Genomic DNA, 27,753 nt, shown 5'->3' with positions numbered 1-27,753 from the left:
CTAATATCATCTTTTACTACTGGAAAATAGCCAGCCTTTCTTGTTGAGGCACATCAAACGAGGAATGCATGGAGCACTGTGCAGAAGGAGCACTGAGAATGGAGCACTGTGCAGAAGGGACAGCTTGGGAAAAAGTAAATAGTAAAATATTGCTTTTTTCTAAGAGCTCAGAAAATCCTAGAACTATAAGCAATCTTGGAAAAACAAAAGAGAACTTTCTTTTTAAATTGTTGAAGTCTCATTAGTCTTGCTGGGCTGGAAGGAAGGGATTAACAAGTGAAAATTAACACTCATAAAATTAAATATTTGTATTTTATTTATATGTGAAAATGCAAATGTGATGCATGGCAGTCAAGAATGGTATGCCTAGTGTGGCCAGAAAGAAGTTATGAAAGAAGCCAGGTATCTTGGCTACCCAGCCACTGCCTTTATTCACTAGCCTGAATCTTCCTTTCAGATCATCTTCTCAAATTATCCATAGGAGATTTATCCACATACTCAATAAGAAAAATATTTCTAATTATATCCAACCATTCTTAATATGAATGAGAATCATGCAGGGACACTAGATTGCCAGGAGGTTTTTTGCCAAACAATTCCTTTTGACTTAAGAAAGAAGAGGCAGCTGCATTGTTTCCATAACTATCCATATAAAAAAGCCTTCGGAATGAGACTGACTGTCCTGCTTTAAAAAGCTCCAAGGTAAGTGGGAGCTGGACTGGTCTTTGAAGAGGGACACTGGCCACGTCGCCTCAGCTGCTGCTGCTGACTCTGGTACTGCTGCCTCTGCTACTTTGCACTTTACATCTACAAATTTTGCTCCCGTCTGTTTACAATAGCAAGCAATGCTGCAAATAGGATTTTCTTTCCCTTTTTGGTTAACTAATCAAGGTCTTTTCCCTTTTCTTTTTCAGAACTGTCCTACTTCCAGGCTACATCTTCTCGCTTGCTAACAAGGTAAGGTTTGGACTAACCAGTCCCTGGAGGTGAATATGACAGCTTCTCAGATGAATTTATGTCACTCAGCAACTCTAAGAAAGTGCTTGTCTCAGTAAATACCCTCTAACAATTGTACTTCAGGAAAGGGATGGAGAGGAAGAGAAGGAGTTCTCTCATACTTAGGACTCCAGCATTGGTGGTGTGGTATTTGAATAGGAGAATAATTTTTAATAGAACATTATTTTGTCTCTGCAGGAAAAATATCTGCACTCAGATTCCCATGCTAAAAAGCTCAGATTTGGTAAAAGTGTGTGTAACAGAATTCATTTAATAAATACAATATCCAACAAATAGAAAGGAAGTTATAGGACAATGTTGCCTTTAAACTTCTTAAAGTCCCTGTTTCAAAAAAAGTCCCTTCACAAAACACCAAGTGCTATATGAAACCAAAACACTGGAATTTTTCTAAGTATAATAAAGGTAACAATCAGTCCTCCTACACCTTGCATTTCTAAAGAGGGAGACAGGGACAGCGCATTAAATGAGTTTCAAGTAATTTGACTGCCCGAGCATTCTTTGCCTAACCTTGCATTCTTCCAATACCATGGGCAACCTCCAGATAACAAAATGGAGCAACTAGGGCCTGCTTTCTTCACAATGAAATTTGGAAAAGCAAAAGGATCTCTGCAATGCAGAAAAATGAGGATATGGGCTTTATCCTTCATTAGCTAAAGTGGGCAAAGCTGATTAACTGGATTTAATATACAAAGAAATTATGTTATAGTAAATCTCCTAGGCACCTAAGTAAAAGAGACGGAAAGGGAAAAAAGGTGAACAAAATTATAATCCCCTCAAAACCACTTGGGCAAATTTGGCTGAACATCTAAAGAAGTAAATGAAGTTCTCTTACTATCAATATTTATATGGCAAGACCTGGACTTTTATGACTTTATAGTAAAGGACATTTTGCATGTAAATGGTAGCCTGAACTATTTTAAATTACTACTTATTATTTTTTTTTACTTTTTTTCAAAGTATTTTCACCCTATCTCAAAGGTTATAACTTTTAAAAGGCAGGCATTATAATTGCTATTCAAAGATGGAGACACTGAGGTTCAAAAAGATCAAGTAACTCACCTAAGGTCACAAGCTACTTGGCAGCATCACTAACTCTATAATCTGCTTTCTGATTAGAATGCCAGCCTTGGGCTGGGGATTTAGCTCAGTGGTTCTGGTGCCTGCCTCATAAGTGCAAGATCCCAAGTTCGATCCCCAGTATATATATATAAAAGAATGCCAGCTTTGGAGGACAAAAGAAAGAAGTAATGGATGTAAAAGCCTGAATATGTATTGGGCATATAGTGACCACCCGATATATTTTAGATCTTGTGCTTATGTTTATTGCCTGGTATAGTGGAATTCCCAAATGGCTCATGAAACATAATCAATATAAAGATTTACCAATACACAAAACAGTCCAGACTACCTAGTGTGAAATGTTTTGTCCCCTTTAGGACCTCTGAGTACAGCAGCCATGAGTGCTGACTCTGAGATGGCTGTTTTTGGGGAGGCTGCTCCTTTCCTCCGAAAGTCTGAAAAGGAGCGCATTGAGGCCCAGAATAGGCCTTTTGATGCCAAGACATCTGTCTTTGTGGCGGAGCCCAAGGAATCCTTTGTCAAAGGAACTATTCAGAGTAGAGAAGCAGGAAAAGTGACTGTGAAAACTGAAGCGGGAGCGGTGAGTAGAGACCCAGGAGGCTGCCACATTCTGTTGAATTTTGAGGAGTATGGTCACTCAATTGATGCCAGTGGTTATCTTCCTTGTTTACCAGACCCTGACAGTGAAGGATGATCAGGTGTTCCCAATGAACCCTCCCAAATTTGACAAGATCGAGGACATGGCCATGATGACTCACCTGCATGAGCCTGCGGTGCTGTACAACCTCAAAGAGCGTTACGCAGCCTGGATGATCTACGTGAGTGTCCCCCCACCAGGGGTCTTGACTGTCATCACCATGTATCCTTCTAGCCCATAGCTTCCACCATGCTTTCAATGGTAGCCTAGTAGTTAAAAGGTTCATTTTTCCTATTGTAAGGCAAAGTCCAACAGCCAACACTTCATGCTTGTCTTCTCATACAATGCCTAGGGAGACCACTGTCCTCATTGTTTGAGTGGGCCCAAAAGCCCCTGAACAGAAATTTAAACAGTTACTGCTTATATCTCAATCACTTCTTTACCCCCCACCCCACCCTTCAATTACAGAATCATCCCAGGAAGGAGAAAGATAAATTTATATTTTATTTATTTTTTATGGGTCTCATCTTTTTGTAGGCACCAAATTACACTCATTTTTACCCCCCTCAAATAACAATAATTATATCCGTGTGGTCTGGTTCCTTCTGTCAGGGATGCCACCTCTTCTGTGAAACCATTCCAAATTCCACAGCCAGAGTTGGGTGTTCTGTCCTAGTGTTTCCATCTTTGCCAGCACATTGACCATATTTTCTCTTGATCATTCATTTATATCACTGTCTCCTACACTGACTGGGAACTCCTCAAGGGACTTAATCTCATTTGTTTTCTTCCTACTTCCTTGGAGGGGCATGTCATTTAATACATCATCAGTAAACTATTTTTTAATTGAATGCATTATGCTACATTGCTATTTTTGGATAGTTTAAGCAGTGTTGGTATTTAGCTGGGCAACATCTATACAGATGTACCTGGCATTCATAGTCAACATTCATTTTAATTGGTTGGTGCCTTTACTAGATCTGTTGTCAAAGATTTTTAAAATCACTCTGTTGTAACCAAAGTATATTTACATCATTTTGTTTTCTGTCTTTACAACTTAAAAATATTTTGCAAACATTTTCCCAGTTGTCATGTTTATGTTTTAAAGGCTTCCATCATGTTGTATTAAGATTTATCACAGTTTACCTTGCCACTCCCTTGTTGAACACATATACCCAAATTGGGTTATCATAAATTTAAATTATCTCTGTTCTCCTTATAATGGTAAACATGTATCATAGGATACATTCAGAAACAAACAGCCATGGTTTTGGAGCTCATGCTATATGAAAATCACTATGACAGGTCCTAAGGGAGCAAGAAGAAATCTGAATTATGGTCCCTTCCTTCAAAGATGGTACTCTCACATTGCTGAATCTGCCAACTGGTTTTCATTCTTTCTAATCCCTTGAAGGAGTACAGAATACAAACATAAAGCAATCCTTTTTGTTAAAATCCAATTAATGAGTGAATTATGCAAATAACAGGAAAGATCTTGGAGTAGTTATTATTTTTTTTCCTTTCATAGACCTACTCGGGCCTCTTCTGTGTCACTGTCAACCCCTACAAGTGGCTGCCGGTGTACAACCCCGAGGTGGTGGGTGCCTACAGAGGCAAAAAGCGCCAGGAGGCCCCACCCCACATCTTCTCCATCTCGGACAACGCCTATCAGTTCATGCTGACTGGTGAGTGGGCCAGATGCTTTGTATATGCATAGTCTTTTCAGAATAGAACCATAGGAGAGAAAGTCTCCAACCAATTTTAACACACTCCAAAATGATCCCTTTTAGTTGCAGCTGGTGTATTTGTAAGATATTACATAATGGCCAATGATCTCTTAAATGTTTGAAAGTCAACAGAGATTGGTCATGATTAAACAATTTATTTTTGAATGACTCAGAAACTAAAATAAATTTGAGCAAAAATACAAAACATATCTATAGGCGTATATACACAATATATACACTAATAGTCATATGATCATATATACAAACTGGCTTTTCATTATTATGAGCCAAAAAACCAGAATAAACTTTGCCACTTTGATTCTACTCTCATTACAATAAATTGTCACTAAACACATAGTCTCTATATATTAAAGATGGCAAAAATGCCATTGCCTTTTGCCCAGAACTCACCTAAACAGCTATGGATTTTATTTGGTTCTAAAATAGTTATGCCAGGAATCTGCTTCCTGCAATATTGACTTAGCTAGAAATATCTAGGATATTTGGGGTACATTTAGAAATGGGTTAAAGAATTCCTCATTAGACAGAGTATAACATCAAAACAAACTTTTACCTTCCTCTAAAAACAGGACTAAAAATATGAGTCCTTCCAGAGCTGCTACCTTTACTTTATACACTACTCACAAACTAATAATATCCCCAATGCCCACTTTCATTACTTTTTTCACCTACAATCAGTATGCCACTGATTTAAACTGTCACTGAGACCCAACTGAAAAACTAAGTCTACTATTGATATTTATTTAATAGCACAGTGTTAAACAGGAGATCTGGTGCTTCAGGAAAATACAGCCATGTGATCATTACTTATATTATGGCTTTCAGTCATTTTATTTCCCATGTAATCTTTTCTTCAAGTGAAATATTTCTTGGAAGACTTGACTACATAAAAGAGCTATAAGCAGTGGCATCCAGTTTGAATGGATGTGTGTCTGCTAAAGTAGTGGAGGAGGGAGAGGTGTGGAGGTGCCAGAAAGATGGCAGGCCTAAGCCCACCAAGTTCTAAAGCTTGCAAAACTCGGACTGAAAAATAAAAAGTTCCATTTTACTTCACTTGCCATTTACAATGTATAAGAACCCAGTATTAAATGACTATAATTTTTCTTTTGTAGACCGGGAGAATCAGTCGATCCTGATCACGTATGTAGATTTTATGCTTTCTTTACATGATTGTGATAGCTGCTGGTTTTGGGGGCATCACCTGATTTTGTTTTGATCTGACAGTGGAGAATCCGGTGCAGGGAAGACTGTGAACACGAAACGTGTCATCCAGTACTTTGCAACAATTGCGGTTACTGGTGACAAGAAGAAGGAGGAACAAACTTCTGGCAAAATTCAGGTGGGTCTGATTGCCATGGTCAGAATCCAGGCTCTGTTGAGGCTCTCAGGCAAGAAATCCCCAAGCCCCAGATGCAAGGACTGCTCTTGCCTTTGCAGGGGACTCTGGAAGATCAAATCATCAGTGCCAACCCCCTACTGGAGGCCTTTGGCAATGCCAAGACTGTGAGGAATGACAACTCCTCTCGCTTTGTAAGTCTTTTGGATACTACAATGGATACTGTCCATTCTACGGATGTTTGTGAATGTATTCTCCAAGTCTTTTATTCACCTTTTATTAGACTGTGTTTTTTTCTTCTAACCATAGATCAAAAGCTGTGTCTGAAAGAATATGTGACTCCCTAAGTTCTTATCTGTTATCTATTATTCACACTTTAAATTTTTTATTTATTTTAATCAATAATAATTGCAAATATTCATGGATGTTTTAATATATGTATAGATTATAGAATTAAATCAAGCTAAAAAACAGATCCATTATAATTTATATTCATAAATTTTAAATCAAAGATAAAATGATTTTACTTACAAGATAAGAGATAGACTTTTTTCTTTCTCACATGAACAGTTTCTGAACTGATTTAATATTAAAGCACTAGCATTTCAAGTGTTTTGGATTTTGCAGTCATAATGAAAAACAAGGTAGTAATATTAGTTTTCCTTTCAAGGGTAAATTCATCAGAATCCACTTTGGCACTACAGGAAAACTAGCTTCTGCTGATATTGAAACATGTACGTGCTTGGATATCCTTTAAAATCATTTCTATTTCTCATGACCTACAAAATTAACCAAAAGTTTATGCATGTCACATAGATTTTTATATTTTTTCCGGTTTATTTTTTTGTATTCTAATTTTTAAATATTTTTTTCCTGTTTGTTTCCTTCCAGATCTGTTAGAGAAGTCTAGAGTTACCTTCCAGCTTAAAGCTGAAAGAAGCTATCATATCTTTTATCAGATCACTTCAAACAAGAAACCAGAACTAATTGGTAAGAAATGTCATAATTTCTTCCAAATTACTGTACAAGCACCTATCGGCACATGGCCCAACCTACTTTGCCATATCTGAATTTTGTTGAGTTTATGGATTATTTTATTTTTAAAAATAACTTTGTAGGGCTAAGAATGCAGCTCAGTGTTAGAGTGCTTGCCTAGCATGCATAAGGTCCTGGGTTCCATGCCCAACACTGAAATAAAAGACCCTTTTTTAGGTTTTTAAAAATTTGTAAGCACTTACTAGAAAATTTACAAGAAAAAAAATAACACCTCCAATTTCTACCACTATGAAATTACTACTATGAAGAGTTGGATAAACATAATTGTAGTCATTTTATATTGTTACATATGAATACAAAACATGATTTACATAACTAAAATAATAGGTACATGCTCTTTTGTAATTTGTTTTTTCATTGAGTATATCATAATTTTCTCTTTGTCAATTTGTATAGTAAATCCACATTATGATTTTTAATGCTTGCATAGTGTTTCATTCCAGAGATAAGAATAATTTACTTTCTCATGCTCTGTCCCCTTTAAGGGTATTTAAGTTTCTTCTAAATCTGGATTTTAAATAGACAACACTATAGTGAGTATGCTTATACATACAGCTCTTCCCATATGTAATTATCTTTGTGTATTATACTATAATAGTGTATTAAAAATAGGGAATGATGGGAGATGCCACAGCATCAACTTCAAGGTGCTTGAGGTGATGCTAAATATCTTTTAAGTGCCCATCAAGTATCTTTCAACTACAGATCATACAGTGCCCATAGAATTTGCCTAAAAATCTCTTGCTTCAATGAAGAGGATGATCATGCTTATCTTTGCTCTGTTCTATGTGCTTAGAAATGCTTCTGATCACTACAAACCCATATGATTACCCATTTGTCAGCCAAGGGGAGATCAGTGTGCCCAGCATTGATGATCAGGAAGAGCTCATGGCCACAGATGTAAGTAGAACACAAGAATAACTAGAGTTACTATGCTGGGACAGAGCAATAGTCCATTCAGATAAATATTGAGTCTCTGGTAGAAATATCAAAGGAAAATTTAAGGATGATGAGCACACATGTGACCCTGGGAGTCAAATAAAAAGATTAACATGTGGAAATACAACATTTCGCTTTCCTTTTAATTCTTTTCTAAAGATTTGTCATTTGGAACTTGCCCAAAGCCTTTTTTTTGGAACTTTACTTGCAAAAATCCATACCACCTCTCAAAATAGCAAGTACCTTACATTTTCTATCTTTCTTCCCTGTACTAAATTTACATTGAATGTTCAGATGTTCTGCACCTATAGTTCTACTGCTCTGTGCCGGCCTTTGACTCATCAGGCCTTTCTACACCCAATCTAAGAAATCCCTTCCCTCATTAGTATGGGCACTAAGTCTGAAGTCAGGAATGAGAGTGTGAATTATAAATAGCAAATGTGTAGACTATAACCTAACAGTTATCCATCCTACTGGTTATATTGACAGAGTGCTATTGATATTCTGGGCTTTACTAATGACGAGAAGGTCTCCATTTACAAGCTCACCGGGGGTGTGATGCATTATGGCAACATGAAATTCAAGCAAAAGCAGCGTGAGGAGCAAGCAGAACCAGATGGCACTGAAGGTATCAATTGCATCATCTACTTGATTGTACATTTGTTTGAAAATCAAATTCTTGTTGCCTGTTTTCCTAGGGGAGACAAATTCACTTTTAAAAATGGAGTTTTAAAGTACGCCTAAATAATATACTTTGTGAAGTATGAACATTAGATCAATTTTTCCAATAATTTCTGAAGTTCTTTAGGACAAAATTCCCATAACTGAGATCTTGAACTTAGTGGGAAAAAAAATAGACAAGAATATTTTAAAAGACACTTTGAAAACAATGCACAAAATACATGTAGTTTAAAAGAATTTTAAGACAGTGGGTTTCTGTGAGGTCTAACAATATTTTTCTACCTTTTTTCCTTTTAGTTGCTGACAAGGCCGCCTATCTGCAGGGTCTGAACTCTGCTGACCTGCTCAAAGCCCTTTGCTTCCCTAGGGTCAAGGTCGGCAATGAGTATGTCACCAAAGGCCAGACTGTAGAGCAAGTAGGTGCTAATTCAAAGTCACTGCTAGGACAGAAACACTTTCATAGCCCTCAAATAACTTAAACAGTTATATCTTTGCCTTTCAAGGTGACCAACGCAGTGGGTGCTCTGGCCAAGGCTGTCTATGAGAAGATGTTCCTGTGGATGGTCACCCGCATCAACCAGCAGCTGGACACCAAGCAGCCCAGGCAGTACTTCATCGGGGTCTTGGACATCGCTGGCTTTGAGATCTTTGATGTGAGTTAGAAGCTGGATGATGAAGGGATTTTATAGTAAGGCAAAGGAAATATTAATAAGACTTTGTGAAAATTATGGCCTTTGCATACCACTGTCAGCTATATTAAAACTTAAAAGAGATTAATTTGGCAGGCACTAATCATTTATTGTAGTGGTGATTCATCTCTATGAAAAACCATGCACATAATAAAATGCTTCAACTTCTATGTGATCCAAAAGAAGTTATGAATTAGCCTGGTGTTGAGGGTCTAAAAAATCGCACAAAGCAAAATGAAGCTGACATGAAAATATCAAAGTAAACCTTAGCAACACATAATATCCTCTGAATATGTGGTGGAGAAATCATTTGGAAATACTTAGGCAGATAATAGCTTAATAATTTAGAGTCAGCATCAATAAATGCATTTAGCTTTTAAAGGCCGTTAACATGACAGCATGAAATAAAAATTCATTTCAGTTATGCAATACATTTTTTCTGCTTACAGTTTTAAGTAAGTTTATCTTCTTTCTAATTATTAAAGCAAAACTTGTGCATCACAGAAAATATGGAAAAACAAAGGAAAATATTCCATGTTATTCTACTATTTATATCTAGTCAATATTGACATTTTGGTGAGTTTTTAAAAATGTAAGTGTGTGGCCTGGTGTGGTGGCACATGCCTGTAATCCCAGCACTCAGGAGGCAGAGGCAGGAGGATTGTTGTGAGCTCAAAGCCAGCCTGGGCTACCTAGTGAGTTCACAGCTAGCCTGAGCTACATAGTGAGACCTTGTCTCAAAAAAAACCAAACTATATATATATATATATATATATATATATATATATATATATGTACATATATAAAATGTAAGGGTGTATTACCATACTGTGTGTATTTTTTGGTATGGATCTTAATTTTTTTCATTTCACATTAAAAAGGATCAAAGGTAGCAATTATTGCTCACTTGAAATGCTGACCCTTCTGTCTTCCATGCAATAGAGACTACTAGACAGATTCTCATAGGTTGTAATTTGGCTGTTGAATAAGTCCACAAGAAACTATGAGTCCTCTGAAAAATGTAGAAGATAATGGGAATAAATATGGAATGATTAAGTAGAAACTCAGAAAAATGTCTGAGTAAACAAATGCAGAAAAAGAGAACTAATACTGATTTAGGACTGTCTATAAAATGGTACCAGAGGAAAAAGTAGCTTCCACTTGTCCTGAAACCTTCTACACTTGTCAGGTTTTATTTCAGAGGAGTGTCTTCAGCCCAATGATTCTGACATCACTCTGAAGGCTCTTGGGACTCGGTCTTAATTTTTAAAACTCCTGTCTTTTACAAAATGCTCAATTTGCAAGAAAGAAGTAAACAAGTCTGTTTCTTTAGTTCAACACCCTGGAGCAGCTGTGTATCAACTTCACCAACGAGAAGCTGCAACAGTTTTTCAACCACCACATGTTCGTGCTGGAGCAGGAGGAGTACAAGAAGGAAGGCATCGAGTGGACATTCATCGACTTCGGGATGGACCTGGCTGCCTGCATCGAGCTCATCGAGAAGGTAACCTAGGCCTCCACTCGGCACCCTCTCCCCGTGCCCTCTGCTGCTCACACTCACCCGGATGCCTTTTGCCTTGCCTTCAATCCAGCCCATGGGCATCTTCTCCATCCTGGAGGAGGAGTGCATGTTCCCCAAGGCAACAGACACCTCCTTCAAGAACAAGCTGTATGACCAGCACCTGGGCAAGTCTGCCAACTTCCAGAAGCCCAAGGTGGTCAAAGGCAAAGTTGAGGCCCACTTCTCGCTGATTCACTATGCTGGCACGGTGGACTATAACATTAATGGTTGGCTGGAGAAGAACAAGGACCCCCTAAATGATACTGTGGTAGGGCTGTACCAGAAGTCTTCCTTGAAAACTTTAGCTAACCTCTTCTCTGGAGCTCAAACTGCTGAAGCAGGTAATGTGAAAATGTCTGACACTTAGTGTAGCTATTACAAATTTTATGTTAGATTGAAGCTGGTGATTTCATACTCCTGGAATGTTTGCAGGCCAAACCTTTTATTCCTCCAAGCATTAAATAGACAGGGTGCATTGTAATATACATGTGTACCTCACCCCACTGCTGACAGGGCCTCTACTGTAAAGGGTCAGAGAGGAACTATCATGTTCTCAGCCAATGTCTCAGCTTGTATAATTCTGTCCTAATTCTTCTGTCACACTGAGTATCTGCGGATATTTAAGAGATCCTTGTGACTGCCTCTCATGCTGGCTTCTGAAGGTTTCTGAAGTTAATGTGTCCCCAAATGTCCTAATCTCCATGGTGAGGTGAATGCCTTTCACATAATTTCTCAAAGGAGAAAGAATCATAGAAAAGTAGGTGAAAAAATTAACTACAAAATAAGATTCAATCAGAAATAGCAATAGGGTGAGAAAATGCTCTCCTTGATGATCATAGAAATCAGAAAATAACCAGGACGTAGCCCTGTCAAAAATTTAACTGCATTACTTCTTTTCTTTTCTTTCTCACCAGAGGCAAGTGGTGGTGCCAAGAAGGGTGGCAAGAAGAAGGGCTCTTCTTTCCAGACAGTGTCTGCCCTTTTTAGAGTAAGGAAGAAACTTTTCTTGACATTCCCAGCACAAGGTCTTTTTTCTAGGAGACAATAGGAGAGCACTAATATAAACTAATAACTCCTGATGATGTAACTTTGGAGGGAAGGCATTTAAATTACTCAGAAACTATTATCTCATTTAACATGCTAAGTCAAATAATGAATAATATTTCACAGGAAATTTTATAAAACTTAATGCTATAGTATTCATAATCTAGTCATGACAAGGAGCAATGACAGGTACAGAGAGACTAAAAAACATCAGCAAGACAAAGGAAACCTAGCAGCTAATCTACAATGAAGCTAATGTGGTAGCCTTGTACTCAATCCAATCAGTTACAGATAGTGAGTTTATCTTCTTAACGTAATCTTTATGCTTTAAACATTAATAAAGCTTGAAAGAGGGAGCTTTATTTATGAGAAAAAGTCCAAATGTAGCACAGACCTGCATTTCCTTGAGAATTGTGAGGTTTAGCAGAAGACATTGAATGGCTTTGGAAATTTCTTTGGGTGACCACAGACCAGGGTAGAAAGAAGGATGGGGCTGGTATAAACCAAAAAGGAGCACATGTCAGACTGCTTTATATGTATAACTCCTGCTAACTCAGATGCAGAAAGATATTTGAGGAAGAACTATATCTCATGAGAAGTATTCAAGGTGTTGCCTTAAATGAAAACAGTCCATATTGGTCATTGAACCCATCTATAGAGATTGATTTTTTTTTTGGTACCAGGGATCAATATAGAGATTGATTTTATAGACATCATCAACTGCTCATAACCACGTGAGTAGTTTGAGATGACAAGATTGTTCCTAATTTTACAGGAGAATTTGAACAAGCTGATGACCAACCTCAGAAGTACCCATCCTCATTTTGTGAGGTGCATCATCCCCAATGAAACTAAAACTCCTGGTAAGAAGTTCTGGAGTGAAGGCACAAAGCACAATTGCCACAGTGCCTTTTTCATAACTTTGCTGTGAAATAAATATGTATTTTCAGGTGCCATGGAGCATGAACTTGTCCTGCACCAGCTGAGGTGTAACGGTGTGCTGGAAGGCATCCGCATCTGCAGGAAAGGATTCCCAAGCAGAATCCTTTATGCAGACTTCAAACAGAGGTCAGACTCTCCTGATTATGGTATATTTTGAAGTTAAGTTTGGGCAAATTCAATGCAAGCAAATTAATTTAGTAAAAAATATGCCTCTATTTGTTTTGTTTTTTGGAGTTTCTTTGGTACCAGGGATCAAACTTGGGACCTTGCGCTTGCGAGGCAGGGGCAGAACCACTGAGCTAAAATCCCTGGCCCTATTTGTTATTTTTTAACTTGCTACAAAGAAGTAAAAATTATAAGTGCCAGAACACTTTTAAAAGATAGGTAATTTTAAGCACTAGGAAGAATTTTTTACCAGATTTTTTACCGAGAACCTGACTTAGATCATAGATGTGCACACCATCTTCAACAATTATGAGAGCTACCTTTTTCACTACTTAATATGTTTGAATACAATCATTACCTCACTTTATAGATGAACAAACTGATTCTCAGAGAGATTAAATTATTTGCTCAAATCACACAGTTAATAAGTGGCTAAATTAGAAATTCTCCCATGCAGGTGGATCCAAATAAGTCATTTTCTTTCACTTACTTTTATTTCATCTCTTTATTTTTTTTCACATATTGGCCTCCAAATGTTTCCCAGATCATCTCTTTATTTTTTTTTCATACATTGGCCTCCAAATGTTTCCCAGAAACAGAGGGGACATGTCACAATGATGTCTCCTTAGATCCCTTTTCTCCTCCCTAGATAACCCCATTTTGGGATTCAGAGATGAAGCCTGGATGTGCTAGAGTTGACAGAGAATGCCAAAGTTCAAGATCAAGGCACCTTAAGTGTGCTTTTAGATGATTAGGAAAGTTCCCCATATCCAAAGTACCTTCCACCAGATTCCTTAATAGAAAGTAGCTTTCTTGGACTCAGGATCCTAAAAAAGCAAATTTACCTAGCAAAGCAAATGCATTGCATTTTATAGGACATCTACACCTTATGTGAACAAGATTATATACAATCCTTTCCTGAGACTTAAGCTCAATGTGGAAAGGAAAACTGCAACTGCGCAGAAAGGGAAAATAGTTAGAAATTGATAACCAACAGGTTGAACATCCATGTAAAAAAAATGTCCTCCCTGTGAACTAAAAATATTTTTAAAAACTCCAGTTTTAAAAATGAATCACTTTAGTTTTAGCTACTATTTTTTTCATCAGTTAATAAGGTTTTAAAAAATTGTATTTACTTTAACAGATACAAGGTATTAAATGCAAGTGCTATCCCTGAAGGACAATTCATCGACAGCAAGAAAGCTTCTGAGAAGCTCCTTGGGTCCATTGACATTGACCACACCCAGTATAAATTTGGTCACACCAAGGTAATGTCCCCCAAATCCAACCTAAGCCTTTCCTGTCCCTTCTACCTTTACGTAAAGTTTCTGATCTGCACCACTTCCTATGCACAGGTATTTTTCAAAGCTGGTCTTCTGGGGCTCCTAGAGGAGATGAGAGATGACAAGTTGGCTCAACTGATTACACGAACCCAGGCCATGTGCAGAGGGTTCTTGGCAAGAGTGGAGTACCAGAAGATGGTGGAGAGGAGGTAAAGAAACATTGTTTATTCACATCTTCCCTCTTCAAAAACACATTTGAGATGGCTTACAGTTAAGGCTCACCACTAATAAGGAGATCAAATGAGAAGGAATGAATAAGAGTTTCCTAATGAATGGGAGAATACTTAAGGATCATGACCATGGCCTATATTCTGAGTGTTTGAGTAAAGAGTTGAGAAGCATCAAGTGTGCATAGCTCTTATCTAACAAGAGAAAATATACTAATGAGTAAACAAAGATAAATTTTTTGCCCTAGCATTTGGTTCTAATATGAGTTTATTGGATAAATAATTAAATAAAAGATAGTGAAATGAATAAAAATACTTTTTTTCCCCCATACTGGTGATCGAACTCAGGACCTTGCGCTTGCAAGGAAGGCATGGCACCACTGGAAAAATACTTTTATACAAGACACAAAAACAGCTTCTATCTGATCATTTATATTGACCTATCATGATCTAAAATATTAAGGGCATTGTGAGTGAAACATTTTTTGCAGTAAGTTAATACAAATTAATACATTAATGAATGTAGCTTCTTCATGATCTAATTTGATGCAGAAACAGAAAGTAAAGACTATAGAGCTGGATATCTCAGACTGCAAGATGCATGTGACCAGGACCTATCACAAGAAATGCATTTTACATTGCCCCTTGTATATCTACACATATGTGGATATGTATATGTGAATATATAAGTAATTTACACAAAACAAACTTTCTTTTTGCCATTGCAATTACAGTAATATTTTCTATTGTGTCCTATTTAATTAAAAACAATAAAATTTGGTCATGATCACAACACACACACATATGTGAGTAGCTAATTATCTATAGGTGAGTAAGTAATTTTTAAATAATCTAGATTTAAGTAAATGTGGTATTATAGAGTAGAAGGCAAAACTTGCACACTGAAATATAAAACCAGAGATTGTCAAAGTAATTCTGAAGGGTTTTTTTTTAAATCTCATACCCAAAATTCCTCAAAGGTCATGTTCTTCTTTCACTGCCTTTATGGTATTGTAGTAAGAATATTTGAGAAGCATTACTGTAGAGTAATGGTCTTCAAAGGGTGCTCCTTGATTCACACGATCATCATATTTAGCAAATTTGGTAAAAAATGCAAAATTTCTGGTCCTACCCTAAATCCTCTGAATCTGACTCTATGAGGGCAGAGTCTAAGAGTCAGTAATATTTTTTTTTTTGGGTACCGGGGATCATCAAAAAACCTTGCACTTGCGATGCAGGTGGTGGAACCAAAATCCCCAGCCCCAAGAATCAATATTTTTAACAAGTCCTTCATGTGATTCTTATGCATGCCAAAGTTTGAGAAGCAATGATGTAGAGAAATGAATAAACAGCAAAACCTTGACTATCACTCCAAAAGATAATATCTTTAATCTGCACATTTGAAAGCAGGTGAGCAGATGAGGAACAGGCTAGGGGCAGAATCTTCCAGCCTCACTGCTAAGATTTTATCTCGTCTCATCATCCACATAGTACCTAATTTGCATCCATTGTATTTCAGGGAGTCCATCTTCTGCATCCAGTACAACATCCGCGCCTTCATGAACGTCAAGCACTGGCCCTGGATGAAACTCTTCTTTAAGATCAAGCCCCTACTCAAAAGTGCAGAGACAGAGAAGGAGATGGCCACTATGAAGGAAGAGTTCCAGAAAACCAAAGACGAACTTGCCAAATCAGAAGCAAAAAGGAAAGAACTGGAAGAAAAGATGGTGTCACTGTTGAAAGAAAAAAATGACTTGCAGCTCCAAGTTCAGGCTGTATGTTGGGGTAATATCCTGGGTATCACTAATCAGGATTCAAGTGCTAGAACTCTAGCCACTAAGGACCATGAGCTGGATAGTGTGCAGGGAAGATATGCAGGGAGGTTAGAGAGCTCTAAGGTCCATGTATTCCTGAACTGCCCAACACATCTCCCCAAACTGGCACCATGGCAATGAGGTAGAACTGTTCATCTCCTTTTCTATTCATTTTCATCAAAGTACAGGATTTATGACTTATTTTCCCTTTAAAGGTAGTCTCTGAAGTTATTTTAACATGAAGCAACCCCAAATAAAATGTTAGGAGGATAGCATGGACCTAATTGTTTCTTCTGAAACTTCTTTGAACATCTTCTTTAGGTACATGAGTCTTAAATTACAATATGGACAGCTGACATATGGCTGCATTCTATCCCAAATTATATTGAATTATTGTTTGTCATTGACCTCAAAAATTCATATCCACTCTTTCCAATCCATGTCTTCTGTCAGGACCCTATTATATCACTTCTAGATTGCTGCCTTAGCACCCAACTTGCTCTGCCTCCTTCTAAGTCTTTTTTATTCTATCCAGCCTACTCATTGCTCACTCCTGGTCCAGTCATTTAGAATGGCTTCCATCAACTCTAAAATATAATTTATAAGTATGTCTTTCATGTGGGTTGAATTGAATTGGTCTGTTATAATTTACTCATCACAGAATTGTATTTTTTTGTTTTTAAGATTAGTCTCTCCTGAAAGTTTGGGCAGTGTAATAACTCCTTCAAGGTTATAGAAAGAAAAATAGCCTTTAACTGCCTCCACCCCCTTCAAGTTCATCCCAAATTATTTTCTGTTCTCCCCAAAGATTTACACAAAATTTATCCTACACCACTGTATTCACTGCATAGCTATATGGAGCTCATCATATTTTTTTATGCATTCAAGGGTTGATATGTAGAATGACTGGTAAATATATATTACACGTCACTTTCATTTCCTGCCTGATACATTCCTGTATATGAAAACAGTGTGTTATCATGAAGTTTTTTATTATTTTATGCCTCAACTTGAATCTAGAGCACTATAACAAGAAACATCCTCCACTACTACTACAAAAAATTTCAGTAACAACTACATTCTTTGGGCAGGAATCCTTCCCCTGCTCCTCCAAATCTTCTCCTTAATAAGTTGATTTCTGCAAACTCAAATCCTACCCATCTTGCAAGGCTCAACTCAAATACTACGTCTTCCATGAAACCATCTCAGATTTAACTTCTCTGATTTTGGATTGACTAATTGTTCTTTATATTAATGGTAGCTTTTGAGAGATAACTTTTCTAATCTATACTCTTCTAAAGGAACAGGACAACAACCAATACATTTTGGTTTTCACACATATGAAAAATGTATTGTACACAGCAGGTGGTTCATGAAATGAAAGTCTGTGAAGGCATAAATTAGTAAATATTAGAAATCCAAAGGAACAATGGCAGAAATTTAGATTCTTGTCATTGTAAAATATTTCATTTCTTTATCTCAATTTTGATTTTGTTTCTAACTCAAGGAAGCTGAAGGCTTAGCTGATGCAGAGGAAAGATGTGACCAACTGATCAAAACCAAAATCCAACTTGAAGCCAAAATCAAGGAGGTGACTGAAAGAGCTGAGGATGAAGAAGAGATCAATGCTGAGCTGACAGCCAAGAAGAGGAAACTGGAGGATGAGTGCTCAGAACTGAAGAAAGACATAGATGACCTTGAGCTGACACTGGCCAAGGTTGAGAAGGAGAAGCATGCCACGGAGAACAAGGTAGGAAACACAGTCTGACATACTAGATAGAGGTTCTGCCACCCAACAGAGCTGCTTTAGAGCAGAAATGATCTCTTTCTTAACCTTTGTAGGTGAAGAACCTCACAGAGGAGATGGCGGGCCTGGATGAAACCATTGCTAAGCTGACCAAGGAGAAGAAGGCCCTCCAAGAGGCTCACCAGCAGACCCTGGATGACCTGCAGGCAGAGGAGGACAAAGTCAACACCCTGACCAAAGCAAAAATCAAGCTTGAACAGCAAGTGGATGATGTAAGTTTAGCACTGTCAAGGAAATTATTTTCTTCTAAAAGAAAGTAAGCATTCCTTCTGGCTCAACATTGCTTATGTTTAGCTTGAAGGGTCCTTGGAGCAAGAAAAGAAACTTCGCATGGATCTAGAGCGAGCTAAGAGGAAACTTGAGGGTGACTTGAAGCTGGCCCAAGAGTCCATAATGGACATTGAAAATGAGAAACAGCAACTTGATGAAAAGCTCAAAAAGTAAGTATAAAACATCCTCCATGAGCTTGCTTCCAGTATTGGATATAACTAAATGCCTGTCCTTTGCCACTTTTCTAAAAGGAAAGAGTTTGAAATGAGCAATCTGCAAAGCAAGATTGAAGATGAACAGGCAGTCAGTATTCAGTTACAGAAGAAGATCAAGGAGTTACAAGTAAGTACCTGATTCCCACCAGTCTAATCAACAAGGAAAATGACTGGCACAAGAGCTGAGACTGACTCTTCACCATTTCCAGGCCCGCATCGAGGAACTGGAAGAGGAAATCGAGGCAGAGAGAGCCTCCCGGGCCAAAGCAGAGAAGCAGCGCTCTGACCTCTCCCGGGAACTGGAGGAGATCAGCGAGAGACTGGAAGAAGCCGGTGGGGCCACTTCTGCCCAGATTGAGATGAACAAGAAGCGGGAGGCAGAGTTCCAGAAAATGCGCAGGGACCTGGAGGAGGCGACCCTGCAGCACGAAGCCACGGCAGCCACCCTGAGGAAGAAGCACGCAGACAGCGTGGCTGAGCTCGGGGAGCAGATCGACAACCTGCAGCGGGTCAAGCAGAAGCTGGAGAAGGAGAAGAGCGAGATGAAGATGGAGATCGATGACCTTGCTAGTAATGTAGAGACAGTCTCCAAAGCCAAGGTACTACCGATTTAGGGAAATTGATATTAATGATACTAATCCATTGCAGACATATCAGGCATGGTCAGCACATGTCACTTTATTCACATGAGTTCATTTGTTATTTGCAGTGAGCCAGGAAGTTAAGTAGAAGAAATAATAGTGTTTTTACTATTTCCATTGAACAGAAGAAGAAACGGAAAGTCAAGGGGGCTGAGCACACTAACCCATGACACTGTTAATAAATGACAGCATCAGCTTTTGAATACAGGTCCAGGTCTCCAAGTGAAGAGTGAAATGTGCAGTTCATTTTTCATATGTGAGAAAAGCAAAACGTATTGGCTGTTGTCCTGTCCCTTTAAAAGAGTATAGGTTAGAAAAGTTATCTCTCAAAAGCTACCATTAATGTAGAGAACAATTAATACATCCTGAACCAGAGAAGTTAAGTCAGAGATGGTTTCATGAAAGAAATGGTATTTGAGTTGGGCCTAGCAAGATAGGAAGGGTTTGGGTTTGCAGAAGTGAAAAATACAGGTCTCCCTTATGTTCAGTTATGCAACAAGCAAGGTTTCTGTATACATAAAGGCAAAAATATTTTAAATATGTTTTTAGAAAATGTACCATATAATTTTAAATTTAGGAACTAACCTACAAAGTGTTACATTAAAATTGCAGAGACATTTATGGTTAGCTTTTGCAAGATTAAAAGAAAATTTCTCTATATCACATTATATATAAGATAATTTGACTTTATTTATTTATTTATTTATTTATTTATTTATTTATTTATTTTGATACCAGGGATCAAACTCAGGACCTTGTGCTTTCGAGGCAGACATGGTACCACCGAGCTAAATCTCCGGCCCCAATTTGACTTATTTTATGTATCAAAATTATTATATGTTTTTTTCATTTGGGGAGAGATTATGGCTATCACAAAGAACATTATTTTGCAAGAGCTTCATTTCCTTCTTTCCCTGTTTATCCTGCAGGGAAACCTAGAAAAGATGTGCCGTACTCTTGAGGACCAACTGAGTGAACTCAAATCAAAGGAAGAAGAGCAGCAGCGGCTGATCAATGACTTGACAACCCAGAGGGGACGCTTGCAGACCGAATCGGGTAATTGTTCCCTCTTCTATGGTGCTCCAGTGGGCAATGATGTGGTTAAGAACAAGTGATTTGATGATGTGACAGCCTAAGAAAAGCAGCTGAGCTCGTGTGTACTTTACTGAGAGGCTCAGACTCTCAATCCACATTCGAGGTCATTGGGGGACACCACTGGAGGAGATAAAAGATTCCAGTATGACCAGCTCAAGATTTGTTACAGAAAGGCCCTAAATGTTGTTCACAGAAGGGATGCTGAAATTAGAAATCACTCTAACACAGGCACAGAGCTTCTGTTTCAGGCCATATTTTGCTGTTATTGTTGTTGTTTTGTAGTACTAGGGATTGCACCTAGGGCCCCATGCGTGTTTGTCAAGTGTTCTACCATTGAGCTATATCCTCAGTCCTAGTTTTGTTTTGTTTTGTTTTCTTAAAATTTATGTCAGCATGAATAAATTCCTAAATGGGAGAATGGCTACCCAAGTCTATCAAAAGTCTGTGGTGGGCCAGGGATTCAGCTCAGTGGTGCCACCACCTGCCTCACAAGTGCAAGGTCCCAAGTTCGATTCCTGGTACCAAAAAGAAAGGTCTGTGGAACCTGAACTATGGTAGAATTGGGCATTTTAGCTACCTTTTTGACTGCCATCAGGTTTTTTTTTTCCACCGTATCATATAAGCCTAAAAGAATTAAGTAAGCAGAAGACAAAAGAATTTTAAGCTGTATTTGCTCATTTGTATTGTTGTATAAATGGCACTAAAATCCCCCAGAAATTTGGGCTTGAGCATGAATATGTTAACAGAGATTTCAGTCATCTGAGCACTCAATTTGGGGGCTAAGAGTTAAATCTATTTCTAACATGAGTTTGCTGAATTTTTCTTCACTTACAATAGTGCCATTTCTTTGGTCTGTCAGGTGAATTTTCACGCCAGCTTGATGAAAAAGAAGCTCTGGTGTCTCAGTTATCAAGAGGCAAACAAGCATTTACACAACAGATTGAGGAATTAAAGAGGCAACTCGAAGAGGAAGTTAAGGTAACTACTGTATTATTAAAAGACTGATTTTTTTTTTTGGTCCTGTGAGTTGGCCCTAAACAGAGCCAGTTACATCAACTTTTAAAGAGTTCTGAAACTTAAGAATATCTAAATAACCAGTAAAATAAAGTGTAACTATCTTCACAGGCCAAGAACGCCCTGGCCCACGCGCTGCAGTCCTCCCGCCACGACTGTGACCTGCTTCGGGAGCAGTACGAGGAGGAGCAGGAATCCAAGGCTGAACTGCAGAGGGCGCTGTCCAAGGCCAACAGTGAGGTTGCCCAGTGGAGGACCAAATATGAGACGGACGCCATCCAGCGCACCGAGGAGCTGGAGGAGGCCAAGTATGTGCGCAGACATGAGAGAATGAGCAGAAAATTGTGGTGAATTAACTCACCCACATTCATTTATTAGTTTCTCTTTACCAGTTACTATCAGGCCCTAGAATAATTCTTAAATGAAGCAAACATGGTCCTTAGCCTAAACATTAAAGAAACAAAGAATAACAAATAATTACCCCGAAAATTAGAGTTTACTGCTAAATGTCAATTGCGCCAAGCTTGTTGCTGCTCCAGGGTTCTACACGTGCTGATTGTTCTGTCTGGAATATTCTCCTTGCTTGTCTCCCTCTAGTTTACTCTGACTTCTTTCAGGTCTTGACTTAATTGTTACTTCTCAAAGAGGCTTTCCCTGATTGCTGGACTAGTTGGCCACCATTTACCCTATTTTATTTCTCTTCACTGCACTTACATCTGCAAGGTGTTAGTACATGTTTTCTGGCTTGCTTAATTTTTATCCTTTTCACTGTTTGTAAGCTTCTTGGATCAGGAACATTGTTTTGTTTTATTCAATGCTGTGCACTCAGCATCTGGCTCATAAAAGGAGCTCATTGGTAGTTGTTGAATAGGTAAATGAATGAATGAATGAATGATAGCATTAATATGAAGTCTCCAATACTCTTCAGTATGGTAATAGTTCATAACTATAATGGTTACTTCTACCTAAAAACATATGTAATCTTCAAGGAAGAAGCTGGCCCAGAGGTTACAGGCTGCTGAGGAGCATGTAGAAGCTGTGAATGCCAAATGTGCTTCCCTGGAGAAGACGAAGCAGAGGCTGCAGAATGAGGTGGAGGACCTCATGCTGGATGTGGAGAGAACCAACGCTGCCTGTGCAGCCCTGGACAAGAAGCAAAGGAACTTCGATAAGGTGATTCCTGCAGCATCCTCTGTCCTCCACAACTTCCTTCTGTCATTTACAGAAGGTAACTGCTGTTGGTTTTTCAGGTCTTGGCAGAATGGAAGCAGAAATATGAGGAAACGCATGCTGAACTAGAGGCATCCCAGAAGGAGGCCCGCTCTCTGGGCACTGAACTGTTCAAGATGAAGAATGCCTATGAGGAATCCTTGGATCAGCTAGAGACCCTGAAGAGAGAAAACAAAAACTTGCAGCGTGAGTCCTTTTCACTTTCAATAACATTCCCAACTTGGAACAATCCTCCCCTACCATCTCTCTCATGTTATCTGTTTGACCAAACCCTTACTTGCCTTATACCCAAACAATAGAGGAGATTTCTGACCTCACGGAGCAGATTGCAGAAGGAGGGAAACGTATCCATGAACTAGAGAAAATAAAGAAACAAGTGGAACAAGAAAAGTGTGAACTTCAGGCTGCCTTAGAAGAAGCAGAGGTATACGTCAATTTATGCATAAACCAACCCATTCGAAAGGAATTAAGACAGTCTGCATAGATTGACTAAAAAGATATACAGCACAAACTTATTGGTGTGCAGAAATAGTTCAGGATGCTTCTTGCTAATATCATCTCTTGCTGTTATTTAGGCATCTCTCGAACATGAAGAAGGAAAGATCCTGCGCATCCAGCTTGAGTTGAACCAAGTCAAGTCTGAAATCGACAGGAAAATTGCTGAGAAGGATGAAGAAATTGACCAACTGAAGAGAAACCACATTAGAATTGTAGAGTCCATGCAGAGCACACTGGATGCTGAGATCAGGAGCAGGAATGATGCCATCAGGCTCAAGAAGAAGATGGAGGGAGACCTCAATGAAATGGAAATCCAGCTGAACCACGCCAACCGCATGGCAGCCGAGGCCCTGAGGAACTACAGGAACACCCAAGGCATCCTCAAGGTAAATGACTCCAAGGGATGGTTCTAGGACAGTTGGGGTGACTGCAGCCCAGAGAATGTGATGTCTCAACGACTGTTCACTCTACAGGACACCCAGCTGCACCTGGATGACGCTCTCCGGGGCCAGGAGGACCTGAAGGAGCAGCTGGCCATGGTTGAGCGCAGAGCCAACCTGCTGCAGGCTGAGATTGAGGAGCTTCGGGCCACACTGGAGCAGACAGAGAGGAGCAGGAAAATCGCAGAGCAGGAGCTCCTGGATGCCAGTGAGCGTGTCCAGCTCCTCCACACTCAGGTGAGATTCCACACAAAGAAGTTCCCTGCAGTAAATGTTTGTATGTCTCAAAATATATAAGCCTGAATTTTTATATGACAGCCATGTTTCATATTTCTGCCAAATTTTCACTGTATCAAAGAGAAATTTTTCATTGTCTTAAACAATTATTATTGATTCACCTCCTATAATAGTCTAAGGCAATTTCCTATTCTAGTGTGTTAATAGCTTTATTGATCTTTGTATCAATATTGACATTTTTGTTGAGGAAAAATGGAATGTTTTGAACATCTTTTACAATTTTATCCCTGGGAATGAGCTCATTGGTAAATGGTTATTTAAAAATTACAGAGCTATATAGTCTACTTATGAACTCTGCTTGCAAAAATGCTGAATATTCTATGGCCTTTCTATTTTTTTTTAATTGTACTACATAATTAAATTCTGTAATATTAGTACCTTTTTGTTTTTTTGGTACCGGGGATTGAACTCAGGGCCTTGTGCTTATGAAGCAGGCAGCAGAACCACTGAGCTTAACCCTCAGCCCTTAAATTCTTTAATATTGATGAGCATTTCATTTACTTCCAAAGTTTTACCTGATGATTACCACTAAGTCCTTTGGTAACATGATAAAAAAATGTACTACTTATTTTCAAACAGAACACAAGCCTAATCAACACCAAGAAGAAGCTAGAGACAGACATTTCCCAAATTCAGGGGGAGATGGAGGACATCGTCCAGGAAGCCCGAAATGCAGAAGAGAAGGCCAAGAAGGCCATCACTGACGTAAGTAGCAGGCACACTTCTCCATTGATGTAACAGTGAGAATTCCCGACAGCAATAGCTTTCTTGATTTATTTGCTAAATAGGCTGCCATGATGGCTGAGGAGCTAAAGAAGGAGCAGGACACCAGTGCCCACTTGGAGCGAATGAAGAAAAACATGGAACAGACAGTGAAAGACCTGCAGCTTCGTTTGGATGAGGCCGAGCAGTTGGCACTGAAGGGCGGCAAGAAGCAGATCCAGAAACTGGAAGCCAGGGTGGGTGTCCCAATATCTATGTATTACCATCTGCTTCCAATGCCTGATTGGATCAAAGCTCTTAAGAACCTACCTATTTGCAGGTGCGTGAGCTGGAAGGAGAGGTGGAGAGTGAGCAAAAGCGTAATGTTGAGGCTGTCAAAGGTCTGCGCAAACATGAGAGGCGAGTGAAGGAGCTCACATACCAGGTATAGCAGTAGTTTTTAATCAGCTAAGAACTTTTCCAAATATATGTGAAATACTTACTACAATGATGTAATAGTCATGTGCTTCAGAAGTGAGACCCTACGGTTCTTATAATCTTTCAGACGGAAGAAGATCGGAAAAATATTCTCAGGCTTCAGGATCTGGTAGATAAACTTCAGGCAAAAGTGAAATCTTACAAGAGACAAGCTGAGGAGGCTGTAAGTATCCTTAAGACAGAAGGGAAGAGTGAAGTCCCTGAATTAAGAAAAGCTAATAAGTAATTAGATTCACCACCCTTTTCTATAAGTAAACTGCCTTATATAAGATTAAAACTTCTGTATATTTTTGTACTTATTGCTTATCACTTATAATATCTATAATTTGAGTTTAAAAGTAAGCTTTCAGTCCACAAGAAACCTCAAAATAAAAAAAGCAAAAATAATACAGGTCATATTCTCTGAGACAGTGTGATAAAATTATAAAGTGATGAGAAAATATTTTTAAAACAAACTTTCCTAAATAATTCTTGGGCTATATGAGCAAGAAAAATCATAATTATTGACTAATAAATTAATTATAAATAAAATTACAAGGAAAATGCTACATTTAGAAACCTATAGAATTTAGTCAAACTGTGCTGAGAGGCTAATAGATTGCTTTATATGTTTTCATTTTGAATGAAAAATAAAAATAAATGCACAAACCACAGTACATTACAGAAATTATGAATAAAAAGTAAAACAATGGAAGAAACACTGTTAAAAGTAGGAATTTATTAATTAGAGTATACTATTTTCTAATTTGATCATTTCAATAATACCTGATAACTTTGGGGGATTTAATAAAACTAACAAACATCACTAGTTTAATCAAGAAAAAAAATGAAAGAAAATACAAACTTTCCATATGAGAAATGAGAAAGAGAATAAGCCATAAACATAGAGGATTGTTTTTTTAATGTAATACATTAACCTATCCAAAAAGTTGAAATCCAAAAGAAACTGATTTTTCTAAGGAAATAAAAATTAACAAATTGTCTGAATAATATATTTAAGAATTAGCTCTGAAAATAGAACCAGGTCCAGACAGGTCTTTCAAAATTTCAAGGAACAGATAATCCCCCAGGTATGTAGGCTGTTCAAGAGCATGGGAAAAGATGGAAAGCTTTCCAGTTCATGTTAAGAAGCTCACATAACCCACATACCAGAACCTGTCCAAGAGAGAACAGGGGGAAGAAAAGAAGGGCAGCTTCACCATGGGGAGGTGAAAGTTACAGGACAGTTGCAGCATGGGTAAATTGCTAAGGAGTAAAACCCTTCCTTTAGAAAGGCATTGTCTATCAGTAATTAAATAAGCTTAATTCTTCCAATGTTAGAATTACTCTTTACTAGGGAACGTGTCTCTATAATTGTTACATACAAAGCTGGAGGGGAAATATAATGGTTTTGTGCCAAAAAATATATATATAATGAAATCCAACATTTATTTTAATTTTTAAAAACCATTATTAAATTCATCCTTAATTTGATAAAATATTTGTTATCTAACAACAACCTTGACTTTAATATTTTTAACCTTCTCTTCCTATTATATATGTACACTTTTCTTGCTGTACATATGCTTGTGATACATATCCTTTAATAGGATTTGGTAGCAAAAACAGGGATGAGATTATTGATGAGACACCAAGACCCAAACCATGAAATTAATTTCAAATGATAAGTAAAATCTAGGTGTTGGTACGATTGTGCTTATTTGTAGATGCCCAGTCCTGTCTTCCCTTATGTCTACAGAGACTAGGAAGATGCACAGTGAGGTTTCTTACAATTCCACTTTTCCCCTTCAGGAGGAACAATCCAACACAAATCTATCCAAATTCCGCAAGCTCCAGCATGAACTGGAGGAAGCTGAGGAAAGGGCTGACATTGCTGAGTCCCAGGTCAACAAACTACGTGTGAAGAGCCGGGAGGTTCACACGAAAGTCATAAGTGAAGAGTGATCAAGCCCTGATGCTGTGGAATGACTGGAGAAAGGCACAAAATGTGAAGTCTTTGGTCATTTCCCTTTGTAATTTTGTCTATTCTACCCTATTGCAAAGGAAATAAAAAGCAGAGGGTACTTTGCAAATAAGATCCCTGGGCTCGTCTTTCTTTTCTCTCTCCTCATGCGCTGTCGAAGTTTGAATAATCTGAAAGCTGCTGAACAATCACATTCACCTTACCATTGAGAAGTATTTATGTATCCATGATTATTTTAGGTCTATTTCAATACTTTAACTATAAAGGTGTCACCTAGAAAGCCTATTTCTGATAAATAGAAGTCTGGCAGCTATTTTTCTTTCTAACCTTTCTTGATTGCTGGGAATAGTAAAATCCTAGAAAGCTCCTGCTTCCCCTAACATGAACCTAATTTTCTAGGTCTACACAAAGGATGGCATTAGCTGTATTTTCACATAAGGGATTCAGACTGAACTGCATCATGACTTCTTGCTTACTGTTACAAAGAACACAAGTATAAAGCACTCTTAATTGGCCATGGATATTTTCAACATCAAGACCAGCAAACCATACAGATATCCACAGTATCCACGTTGGCTAATGGGTTTGACAGAGATGTGGCCCTGCTCCCTGTGAGAGCTACACATTGGCTATCAGGTCTGGAAACATAGAGAATATTATTTTATATATTATAATCGGTATCAATGAGCTATAAGGCTATGTTTCCAGACTTCATGAAAAGTCTTATGTGACCTATGTAGTCACATAAGAGGTCAAAATAATACTAAAAGCACCAGTAAAATATGAATCTCAAAGTAGATTACTTAAATGTATACACACATGATCATGAATACAAGTTTGGTACAAAAAGAAATAGCAGCTATC

General features: G+C 38.2%; 1 protein-coding gene across 2 annotated transcripts; it reads left to right on the top strand.

Annotated features, from left to right (window-relative positions):
* The first annotated feature begins 532 nt into the window (after positions 1-532).
* Myh2 (myosin heavy chain 2) lies at positions 533-27,003 on the top strand. 2 transcript variants are annotated; one of them, XM_087191835.1, is made up of 40 exons: positions 533-702; positions 915-957; positions 2,454-2,677; positions 2,772-2,915; positions 4,263-4,419; positions 5,595-5,622; positions 5,707-5,821; positions 5,920-6,012; positions 6,489-6,552; positions 6,710-6,808; positions 7,671-7,774; positions 8,303-8,441; positions 8,792-8,910; positions 8,998-9,147; positions 10,517-10,687; positions 10,776-11,085; positions 11,659-11,732; positions 12,564-12,651; positions 12,739-12,856; positions 14,040-14,163; positions 14,251-14,387; positions 15,925-16,180; positions 17,727-17,969; positions 18,062-18,238; positions 18,321-18,466; positions 18,548-18,638; positions 18,721-19,110; positions 20,082-20,208; positions 21,107-21,225; positions 21,373-21,569; positions 22,251-22,434; positions 22,512-22,677; positions 22,791-22,915; positions 23,067-23,375; positions 23,463-23,666; positions 24,306-24,431; positions 24,515-24,685; positions 24,769-24,873; positions 24,994-25,089; positions 26,718-27,003. In XM_087191835.1, the coding sequence occupies exons 3-40, from the start codon at positions 2,474-2,476 to the stop codon at positions 26,868-26,870; spliced, it is 5,823 nt and encodes a 1,940-aa protein (XP_087047961.1). In that variant the 5' UTR covers positions 533-702; positions 915-957; positions 2,454-2,473; the 3' UTR covers positions 26,871-27,003. The 2 variants fall into 2 exon arrangements, with proteins under 2 accessions (XP_087047961.1, XP_087047960.1); XM_087191834.1 differs by having other exon boundaries at positions 661-774.
* Positions 27,004-27,753: the final 750 nt, after the last annotated feature.

The sequence above is a fragment of the Heterocephalus glaber genome, unplaced genomic scaffold (genome assembly GCF_053883595.1).
Source record: "Heterocephalus glaber isolate CG9 unplaced genomic scaffold, H.glaber_assembly_v1.0 deba00001564, whole genome shotgun sequence".
Lineage (NCBI taxonomy): Eukaryota > Metazoa > Chordata > Mammalia > Rodentia > Bathyergidae > Heterocephalus > Heterocephalus glaber.
Note: the sequence above shows the minus strand (reverse complement) of the source record. Positions and strands in the feature narration are given on the sequence as shown.

What these genes read in the sequence shown, in the direction of transcription:
- Myh2 (XM_087191835.1), top strand. Translation starts at nt 2,474, where the DNA reads ATGAGTGCTGACTCTGAGATGGCTGTTTTTGGGGAGGCTGCTCCTTTC. An exon ending in TGCAGCTCCAAGTTCAGGCT is followed by an intron (nt 16,181 to 17,726) that starts GTATGTTGGGGT and finishes TTCTAACTCAAG; the next exon opens with GAAGCTGAAGGCTTAGCTGA. An exon ending in AGAGACAAGCTGAGGAGGCT is followed by an intron (nt 25,090 to 26,717) that starts GTAAGTATCCTT and finishes TTTCCCCTTCAG; the next exon opens with GAGGAACAATCCAACACAAA.